At 38.9% G+C, this 11,160-nt stretch overlaps 1 protein-coding gene across 3 annotated transcripts; it reads left to right on the top strand.

Moving 5' to 3' along the window:
• Positions 1-989: 989 nt before the first annotated feature.
• LOC137729839 (magnesium transporter MRS2-3) lies at positions 990-9,477 on the top strand. 3 transcript variants are annotated; one of them, XM_068468882.2, is made up of 6 exons: positions 990-1,685; positions 7,179-7,394; positions 7,492-7,620; positions 7,792-7,955; positions 8,041-8,269; positions 8,735-9,477. In XM_068468882.2, the coding sequence occupies exons 1-6, from the start codon at positions 1,233-1,235 to the stop codon at positions 9,020-9,022; spliced, it is 1,479 nt and encodes a 492-aa protein (XP_068324983.2). In that variant the 5' UTR covers positions 990-1,232; the 3' UTR covers positions 9,023-9,477. The 3 variants fall into 3 exon arrangements, with proteins under 3 accessions (XP_068324983.2, XP_088534372.1, XP_068324984.2); XM_088678246.1 differs by having other exon boundaries at positions 1,003-1,685; positions 8,041-8,246; XM_068468883.2 differs by having other exon boundaries at positions 1,011-1,685; positions 7,182-7,394.
• Positions 9,478-11,160: the final 1,683 nt, after the last annotated feature.

Genomic DNA, 11,160 nt, shown 5'->3' with positions numbered 1-11,160 from the left:
TCAAATTAAAAATAATCTAAACACCGACAGACCATTTTAAGCATATTTGGAAGCTGTCATTGGATCTATTTTTCCCTAAAATTAAGGTTACCAGCAAGTTTGGTATAGATTTGTTCATCAGTTGTGCGTTGTGGTGGTTCACATGATCGCAATAACTACGTCAACATGTTAGATGATCGCAATAGCGAGATTAATATGTAGGAACGTAGTCTGAGCTATGCTTAGTTTTCAGTACCGAATCACATTTGTTTTGGTCATACCTCATTCAAATCCCTCCCCAGAATGCCTTTTCTAAATGTTTTCATTTTCTCTAGCATTATATTTGAATGAGAGAAATAAACTTATAATTTTGATAAAAATCAAAATTTATAAATTGACATACACTAATTCCTTCGTTTAGATTCATAAATATAGAAAATTTAGAATTTCCGTGTGGGAAAAAAACTTGCAATTTCTAATTTTAAATTTCATATAAATAAGTGTCATTTCTAAATTTCCATGAGTGAGAATTTAAAAATAACAAATTATGTTTCAACTTTCATTGTTCTTTTAGGATAATCAAACAAGAAAATTCATAAATTTTAGAAAATAAAATTATGTCATTCCAACTTTCTCATCCGAACAGGGTGCAACTTTATTTGTATTCTCGATTTGAAGAACTTAGCATGATTTCCCATTTATTATTAGCCAAATTTGTCTGATGACAACTCGTAGGCCCTATTACGTGACTCTTTTTTATTATTATGCTATTTATACCATGTTTTTGTAGGTGGCATGATGTGGATAGGCACATTATTTAAATTAATCAGATTTTTTAATTTAGTTCATTATTTAATAAACTAATAATTAAGAAAAACTAGTTAATTAAATGATGATTGTGGTATACGGTGAGTCTTTCTCCTTTATTTTCTTAAATTTTACAAATTTTTCAAATGATGTGATTGTCTGCATCAAATGCCATAATATAAAAATATAATATAAATAACATTAGTTTTGTCAAATGAGAACGAGCATGACTCTAATAATACCTCACTGTATTTTGGGCTCACTGCAAAATCTCTCCCCCAGTTGAGTCTGGGATATTAATCTTGTCTACCATCCCTGATCTCATCTTTAATTCTTTATGACAAAATTAGAGCAAAACTTGAACACAGCAAATCATCCCAGCTCTTACAAAACAGAGAGGGATTCGGGAGAGGTTGACCTGCAAATCCCAATTCCCAACCGCCGTGATGAGAATCCCTCATCCCAATCACCACCCATCCAAGTCGGCCACAGCCCCAGCGGAGGACGACTCTGACCCAATCCGACCCATAATGCCCGGCCTCGGCATGTCGGTGGCCGGCGGGCTGCGGAAGAAGGGGCTTGGCGTGAGGCCATGGCTGCTTCTGGACTCCAGCGGGCAAGCCCAGGTTGTAGAGGCCGGCAAGCACGCCATCATGCGGCGGACCGGTCTACCCGCTCGGGACCTTCGTATCCTGGATCCGCTTCTTTCGTACCCGTCTACGGTGCTGGGTCGAGAGCGAGCTATCGTGATCAACTTGGAGCACATCAAGGCCATCGTCACCGCCCATGAGGTCCTGCTGCTCAATTCCCGAGACCCGTCTGTCACACCATTTATTGAGGAGCTTCAGCGGCGGCTTTTGCGCCACCACCAAGCCACCACCAAACCCGTGAAAATCCAGGTTCCAAAAAGTTTAAATATTTCGTCTAATGGCCATTGTTTATGATTGCAATTGTGATTTCTAGTATTGAGCTGTGTTGTTTGTTGAGTTTGCTGCAGCGAAAACAGCAGCTTGCTGCTGGTGTAAATCACAGGAAATAAAACACAAGTAAACAGAAATTAAAAGTGAACAAAAAGACGCCAGAATTTTGTGGAAAAAGCCCTCCGATGTGAAGGGAAAAACCACAGGACAAGGTCCAAAATACGTCCACTATTGGAATGGGATTACAAACACTAAACTCTCTAAACTTTAGAGGCTGACTAACTCAACAGCACGCACACACTCTTGGATGAACTCACTAATTTTTCTGTTACACTCACACTTTGTAGAAGAGCTACAGGCTAAAAGCATATATATATATATATATATATATATATATTATATTCATAATCAACTCCCTTCTAGAAAACTATGGAAGGGGATAGACAAAGCAATCAATATTGAGCTGCTTTACATTTACTCAGTTCTTGAAACTGGAAAAACCTTTCTTTGTCCAAGGATTTTGCTTCTTAGACAGCTGTGCATTAAAGATGGGCATTTAATTTCATGAGGAGGGAATTCTAACAATCTCCCCCTTCCCGACTCATGTTGAAGAAACGTAGACCTCCTGATGTTGTGCACTGCTCATGTTTTCCTTTAGGAAGAGCTTTCATCAACATATCATACTTGTTGCCGTTGGTATGAACTTTGTCCAGCTGCAACAATTTTTTCTCAAGCACATCTTGAATCCAATGGTACTTGATATCAATGTGTTTAGACTTATAGTGAAAGCTTGGATTCTTACTGAGATGGATGGCACTTTGATTGTCGCAGTAGACGACAAACTTTTTCTGGTGAAGACCAAGTTCTTTGAAATATCTCTTCAACCACAACATCTCCTTGCAACATTCTATAATGGCAATGTACTCTACCTTTGCAATTTAGATTGCCAAGACACTGCTCCCCCTGCAAAAGTAAATAAATAGCCTGAACCCCTGCAAAAGTAAATAAATAGCCTGAAGTTGATCTTTTCGTGTCTCTGTCTCCCGCCAAATCTGCATCCATGAAGCCTTCAAGAACAGGCTTATTATTTCCAAAACACAAACATAACTTTGAAGTACCTCTAAGGTACCTTAGAATCCATTTAACTGCTGCCCAATGCTCCTTCCCAGGATTTGCAAGAAACCTGCTCACCACTCCTACTGCATAGGCAAGGTCTGGCCTAGTGCAAACCATTGCGTACATTAAACTTCCTACGGCTGAAGCATAGGGAATTTTCATCATTTCTTCCATTTCTTCCATTGTTGAAGGGCATTGGCTGTTGCTTCGCTTGAAGTGACAGCAAATGGACAGCTTACAGACTTGGCTTTGTCCATGTTGAACCTTTCAAGTACTTTCTCAATATATCTTTCTTGAGACAACCACAATTTGCCTTCTTTCTTGTCTCGAGAGATTTGCATGCCAAGAATTTGTTTCACAGGTTCCAAATCCTTCATATCAAAGGATTTGCTTAACTTCTTCTTCAACTTGTCAATCTTACCAGCATCCGGACCAACAATTAACATATCGTCCACATATAGAAGCAATATAATGAAATCCTTACTGGAAGATTTTTGAATGAACACACAATGATCAGAAGCTGTCTTCTTGAACCTATTATCAACCATGAAGGACTCAAATTTCTTGTACCATTATCTTGGAGCTTGTTCAAGTCCATATAGACTCTTTTTCAGCTTGCAGACCATATGCTCCTTCCCTTTAATTTTAAAACCTTCCGGCTGCTCCATATAAATATCTTCATGCAAATCACCATGTAGAAAGGCTGTTTTGACATCTAATTGCTCAATCTCCACATTCATGCTTGTTGCCAATCCCAGAACAACACGAATTGAAGTCATTTTCACAACCGGCGAGAATATCTCATCAAAATCAATGCCTTTCTTCTGTGCATACCCCTTCACAACCAATCTCGCTTTGTACCTTGGTTTTGAGTTTTCAGTTTCTTTTAGCTTGAAAACCCATTTGTTTGGAAGAACTTTCTTTCCCTTTGGTCTTTCCACCAAATCATACATATGATTCTTATACAAGGAATTCATCTCCTCTTGCATAGCTTTCAACCATTCTTCTTTGTGAACATCAAACTGCACTTCTTGGAAGCATTCGGGTTCGCCGCCATCTGTAAGTAGGACATATTCGTGCGGCGAATATTTCACGGATGGTACACATTGTCTTCTGGACCTTCTTAACTCCATATCTTGTTCACGCGTGGGTTGTTCTTCTTGACTCTTTTCGATATTAAAATCTACCGTTGCATTTTCTTGGCCATCATGATTATCATCTGTAATTTCTGGTTCAGCTCCCCCTTCAACATCGTGAGCTACAACAGGAGAAATTGGATCGAAATGAATCAGACTATCAAAATAAGGCTGATCACATTTTACATTCTTCTCAAAATCTTCAATTGTTTGGTCTTCAAAGAAAACCACATCTCGACTTCGAACCACTTTCTTGCTTACAGGATCCCACAATTTGTAGCCAAAATTTTCATCTTCATAACCCAAGAATACACATTGCTTGGCCTTGTCATCAAGCCTTGATCTCTCTTCCTTGGTTATATGCACAGATGCTCTGCAACCGGAATGTCTTCAAGTGTCCATATGAGATACCTTTCTTACTCCATTCCTTCTCTGGAACATCTCCATTTAAGGGTGATGAAGGAGACAAATTAATGAAATAACATGATGTTCTCATCGCCTACCCCCAAAAAGTTTTGGGCAATTTCGCATGAGACAACAAACATCTTATTTTTTCCACAATGGTGTGATTCATCCTTTCCGCAACACCATTGTGTTGTGGAGTTCTCAAAACAAATTGCTCATGTCTAATGCCATGCATTTTACAGTACTCAACAAATGGTCCCAGGTACTCACTACCATTGTCGGTGCGAATGCATTTCAGTTTCACTCCTGTCTCTTTTTCCACCATATAGCATGAAAGCTTTTAAATGTTGACAGCACCTGGTCTTTTATTTTTAAAGCATATGCCCAAACTTTTCTTGAATGATCATTTATGAAAGTGACAAAATAAGAAGCACCACCCAAGGATTTAACTTTCAATGGCCCACACACATCCGAATAAACCATGTCTAAAATATTTGATTTTCTTTCATGATTTCTTTGAAAAGAAACTCTATGCTGCTTGCCAATTAAACAATGAATGCAGCTGTTTATGTGTGTACCTTTAATTTCAGGGAGGATTTCTTTCTTTGCAAGAATTTGCAAACCCTTCTCACTCATATGACCCAGCCGCTTGTGCCATAGATCGATCGAAGCATCCTTTTCCATTGCATTTAGCTCCCCCTTCCATAGTTGAGCATGGGTTCTATATAGAGTGCAGCATTTTCTTCCACTTGCAATTACAAGGGATCCCTTTTTGAGCTTCCATCTCCTATTTGAAAACTTATTCTTGTATCCGGCATCATCCAGCTTTCCGACAGAATTTAAATTTAGGTGTAGGTCTGGCACATGTCTAACGTCATTGAGCATGAGTTTACTGCCACGATCAGTTTCTAGATTCACTTCACCAGCCTTATATGATGAAAAAAATGCCTTGTTTGAAGTAGCATGAAAGGAGGCTCAGGAGTCTATTGTCCAAGTGGTATCTTCATAAGACATATTCAAGCATGATTTTTCACACTTCGAGAGAACAATAATATCATCGTCTGAGGATATAGCAGCAGTATCTTTCTTTTCTTGTTTTTCTTCATTTTCTTCTCCTTCTTGAGTTTTCTGCATTCTCTTCTGTAGTGACCTTTTAAACGACAATAATGACATACAACATCCTTTCTTGGCCTTGATTTGCTTCTTGACCTCCCATGAGACTGAGGATAAGCACTTCTATTTTTATTCCTCCCCCTCTTTTCTACAAGCAAAGCTTATGAGCAGGAAGAATCTGTGGATTTTCTTCTCGTTTCTTCGTTCAGCAAACTAGCAGTGACTTGATTCATGGACAAGACTCCATCTGGAGCAAAGTTGATCACAGAAATGGCCAAGGTTTCCCAACTGTTTGGAAGAGAACTGAGAAGCAAGAGAGCTTGTAGTTCATCATCCAACACCATATTCATTGAAGAGAGCTGATTGATGATGTTTTGCATCCCGTTCAAGTGTTCGTTGACGGAGGTGCCATCTTTGAACTTTAAATTGACAAGTTTTTTCATCAACAAAACTTTGTTGCCCGCTGTCTTTCTTTTGTATAAGTTTTCAAGCTTCTTCCACAACGAAAGTGCGTCAGTCTCCTTCGAAATGTGATGATACACACTATCATCAAGCCATTGCCTGATAACTCCAATGGCTCTTTGGTTTTGTTTCTTCCATTCCTCATCGGACATTTTTTCTGGCTTGTCACCTTCAATTGGACCGAACATACCCTTGCAATGCAGTAAGTCCTCCATTTTTTATTTCCAAATAATGTAGTTTCTTCCATTTAGGCTCACCATTCGATTTGTGTGGACATCCATGATCTACAAGGCAACCCGGCTCTGATACCAATTGTTGAGTTTGCTACAGCGAAAACAGCAGCTTGCTGCTGGTGTAAATCACAGGAAATAAAACACAAGTAATCAGAAATTAAAAGTGAACAAAAAGACACCAGAATTTTGTGGAAAAAAACCCTCCGATGTGAAGGGAAAAACCACAAGACAAAGTCCACGTCCACTATTTGAATGGGATTACAAACATTAATCTCTCTAAACTTCAGAGGCTGACTAACTCAAGAACACGCACACACTCTTGGATGAACTCACTATTTTTCTATTACACTCACTCTGTGGAAGAGCTACAAGCTAAAAACATATATATATTCATGATCAACTCCCTTCTAGAAAACTATGGAAGGGGATAGACAAAGCAATCAATATTGGGCTGCTTTACATTTACTCAGTTCTTGAAACTGGAAAAACCTTTCTTTGTCCAAGGATTTTGCTTCTTAGACAGCTGCGCATTAAAGATGGGCATTTAATTTCATGAGGAGGGAATTCTAACGTTGTTAATTGTGATTATTGTGGCCACTTAGTACTACAGTTTGGTGGTATTCGTTAAGTGAGAGGTCTTAGATTCAATTCTTGCCAAAGGCTAATTTGAACCACATTATTGCTAACCCATTATAAGGCTAAACACACCCTCTCCCCCTTAGTACAGATAATATTTTTTGCTCAAAAATAAAAGCTTTGTTGTTGATTGTGGTGTTATTTAATTAAGGTTCTAAAAAACACTAGGCGCTAGTCGAGCGGTGGGCAGGAGCCTAACGCCTAGGCGGCTAGGGGCCTAGGCAGATTTATGTAAATTTATTGTATATCTAGTAAATAACGATTTGCACTAAGTCGCGGTAGGCCTTCACCGCCTAACCCTTAGGCCGATTTTTAGAACACTGTATTTAATTGTGATTTTGTCATTGTTTTGTGTTGTTAATTTTGGGTAGGAGAAGGAGGGCAATGACAATGAATCGAATTGGTATGAAATGGAAGAAGCAGAGGCAGATGCACAAGTGAGAAGAGCTGCTGGTGGAAATGTGGAAGGTGGGACAACAGAGAAGCAAGGTCTGGAGGAGAATCGTGATGGTTTGAAGGTTCTGCCTTTTGAGTTTGTTGCATTGGAGGCATGCCTTGAGGCTGCTTGCAGTGTCTTAGAGAATGAAGTAAGTGAATACCATATTCCGGATTAGATTGCCTCATTTAATAATTCATTCCATTATGTGTAACTTGTTTTCCTTGTTTATGCAAATTTGAGAACAGGCAAAAACATTGGAGCAAGAAGCTCATCCAGCTTTAGATAAGCTCACTTCAAAGATTAGTACTCTCAATTTGGAACGCGTGCGCCAAATCAAGAGTCGCTTGGTTGCAATTACCGGCCGTGTTCAGAAGGTTAGCATAACATTTGATAATCCATACCCTTTCCTTGCACGGCAAAGATTAAATGGAGATCTTCCTTCGTAGAGGCTTGTGGTTGTAAAGTTACATTTCTGATGACATGATTAACCAATGGATAAACTAGATGGCTTTCTCAGTGCTAAATTTGTCATGTATTACTTCTAGGTGAGGGATGAACTAGAACACTTGCTTGATGATGATGAAGATATGGCTGAAATGTATCTAACTGACAAGTTGGTTCAGCAACATCTTGAAAATTCGTCCACTTCGTCCTTGGGTGAGAGAGATGACATGGATCCTGAAGCTCCAGGATCAGACATGGATGACAGGCAGGGGAACTTAAAATCTCATTCTCATTTTAATTAATAGCCATGTCGGTTCTTCAGTCGTAACTTTCCTGTTGTACTGTATCAGGGGTCCCACTGAAATCTCAATGGAAGCTGGTGGGGACCACTTGAATTTTGAAGGTGATCCTCAAAACACTGATGACCCCCGGCATCAATTTCTTAGAAGGGACAGCCTTGGGACCGCTACTAGCTCCACGCATAGTGCTGTAGGAAAGGAACTCGATGTAGAAGAGCTTGAAATGCTTTTGGAGGCATATTTTGTGCAAATTGATGGTACACTGAACAAGCTATCCACGGTTTGCAAGTACATTTTACCTTTCAATTTTGTTCGGTGCAAATATTTTGAAGTGAACATAATTTAAAATGGAGAGCGGTTCTATAACTTCTATTGCTCTAGAAGAAAGTGGGATGTCACAAAAACTTATATACGAGGAAACTAATATAAAGTTATGTTGCTTTGTTTAAAACATGTAACCGGATCTTTTTATAAAGTCTTCATTCAGTTCTTGGAAAAAAACACGTGTTGCTTTCATTGCCAATTTCCATTACTACTCTCCAAAATCCTGGACCAAAATTTCCTTTTCCCGACATCCTATCCTTCTTTCATATCATAACTACATAGTATAAAATTTATGCATTCATCTTTATATGTGGAATTTGCTCCTCTTATCATCAATGAATCACTTCATTCTTGTTTAGATGTGTAACATTACTGTTTTTATTTCATGTATATTTATTGTATATTGATTGTTCCTTGGCAGCTGAGGGAGTACGTTGACGACACAGAGGATTACATCAACATAATGTTGGATGACAAACAGAACAATCTCCTCCAAATGGGGGTCATGTTGACAACAGCAACCCTGGCTGTGAGTAGCTTTGTTGTTGTAGCTGGTGTCATGGGCATGAACATCCATATTGACCTATTTGATGAAGAAAAAGCAGGGATGCCACAATTCCTGTGGACAGTTGGTGGCGGTACTGCCGGGACCATATTCCTATATGTGACTGCTATCGGATGGTGCAAGCATAAGCGCTTGCTGGAGTAGTGAGGCCTGGCAGTTTATCATCAAGAACGCACCTAAAACTGAAGTGTGTGCTGCCTCTGGTAGATGTACTTCGGCTAGACAAACACGACTGTGTACAGCTTCTTCGCTTACCCTATGTAATGCAAATATGCATGCAATAAATATCATCATTTTCATTGTACCTTATGTTTGTAAGAGAATAATGTTTCAGGGTGTAGAGATCCAAAAGGTGCGATCCCTCCTATCATCTGGATTACTAGTCGAGGAAACGTTAGCTGGTAAGAAGATTGGGGTCAAAGTTTGAGGAATCTTAGGCGACCTGAATTGGCAGAACTCGAGTCACAATGCATCCGGTATGCCATTGTGAGTTTTGCATGTATATATGTAAAAACTTGAATGTGGCCGGAGTTTCGTCTTACTGTGTTAGTGTTCAACAGTTGTACGTGTAATGGAGAAAGGCGAATGTTCCTATGGAATTTATCTTTTTTTTTTTTCTCTATACAACGCTATATTTTAAATTACGGGGAGGGGGGAGTTCGGGTAAATCTTACAATAGGCAACCTAATTTGATATCGAATTCGTCATCTACGAGATTCAGACATAAGACCTTTCATTTGCAAGTAAGGAGAATACTATCAAATCATTGTACTGAGTTTGGAGTGAGGATTGGAGATCATGAAGTACCAAAGAGCGGCTGCTTTCACTACCAAGGATCTATCTTGCAAAAGAAAGAAGAGTTGGATAGAGACCTTAACCATAGAATACAAGTTGGATGGATGAAGTGGAAGAGTGCATCCGGCGTGTTGTGTGACCATCGTATGCTATTGAAGCTTAGGGGGAAATTTTATAGGATGGCAATAAAGTCAGCAATGCTTTATGGCACAGAATGTTGGGTAGTGAAGCATCAACACGTACATAAAATGGGTGTAGCGAAGATGAGAATACTTCGTTGAATGTGTGGGCACACGAGAAAGGATAACATTAGGAATGAGGATATCTGAGGTAAAGTAGGAGTAGCTGAAATTGAAGGAAAGATGAGAGAAAATCGGTTACGGTAGTTTGGACATATGAAACGAAGGCTTACTGACGTTGCGGTTAGAAAATGCAATTACTGGACAGAGGTTCAAGGTCGAAGGGGTAAAGGAAAACTTAGGAAGACTTTGGAAGAAACTCTAAGAAAAGACTTGGGGCGTGTTTACTAATCCGTAATCAAATTGAGAGGAATAGAATTAAGGAGGAATTGGATTGAAGAGGAATTTAAATGAGGTGGAACTAGAATTAGATTTCTGTTAGAGTTGTTTACTAAAACTATTTGGAATCGGAATAAGAAAGACATTGATCTATATAAACTGTTTACTGATTCTTATGAATCGGAATGAAAACTAATATGATTACTAAAATACCCTTAGTTAAACTAATCTATTTTATATGCTAATTATTTTTAATAAAACTTTTAATCTTTCATTTTTTTTATTTTTTATTTTTGATGAAAAAGGGCCAAAACCCATCATTTTTTATTTTTTATTTTTAGTATAGAGAACAAATTTCTTTTTTCTTTTTTAGTAAAAGTTCTTTATTCTTCATTTTTCCTTTTTATTTTTATTTTTTGGTGTGACCCTCTCTCTCTCCCTCTCTTCCCCATCTTTTTGCCGACCCACCCCCTTTCTAAAATTTATCCCATCTTTCTCTACTGCCTACATGCTACCCTCCCACCCCATTCTAAAATTTCCCCCTTTTTCTCTGCTGCAAATCCACTTCACCTTTGCAAAGAACCTTTCATGCTCCCTCCCTCCATATCCCAGCCTTTATTTTTTACCCCTTTTTCTCTGTTGCAGATTCACCCCACCTTTGCGGTTAAAGAAAATGACAACATACCAACGGGAAATGAGTCATTTCCAAATGCTTTTTCACGAATGGGCAATGCCTCATGGGCAAGTTGTTCAGCTTCTTCATCTCGTTCCAAATGGTTGAGTGTACCGGTGAGGTGCAACGTTGGGAACGAAGATGCAGGGGTGTTTTGGGATATCAAAAGAAGTACAAGGGCAGTTTGGGAAGAAAAATTTGATTGCTGATGGTCCCTTTCTTCTGGAATTCAATTACCATTTATTTCTTGGTAATTGGATTCTGGATATATCCGGAATTGAAATCCCCATTTTGGG

The sequence above is a fragment of the Pyrus communis genome, chromosome 10 (genome assembly GCF_041283825.1).
Source record: "Pyrus communis isolate YQ-2024b chromosome 10, ASM4128382v1, whole genome shotgun sequence".
NCBI lineage: Eukaryota > Viridiplantae > Streptophyta > Magnoliopsida > Rosales > Rosaceae > Pyrus > Pyrus communis.
This window is presented reverse-complemented; position numbering and strand designations above follow the sequence as displayed.

Excerpts from the sequence above, each read along its gene's own strand:
- LOC137729839 (XM_068468882.2), top strand. The coding sequence starts at position 1,233 with ATGAGAATCCCTCATCCCAATCACCACCCATCCAAGTCGGCCACAGCC. Across the intron at positions 7,956-8,040 it reads GGATCAGACATGGATGACAG|GGGTCCCACTGAAATCTCAA; the intron begins GCAGGGGAACTT and ends GTACTGTATCAG. Across the intron at positions 8,270-8,734 it reads CACTGAACAAGCTATCCACG|CTGAGGGAGTACGTTGACGA; the intron begins GTTTGCAAGTAC and ends GTTCCTTGGCAG.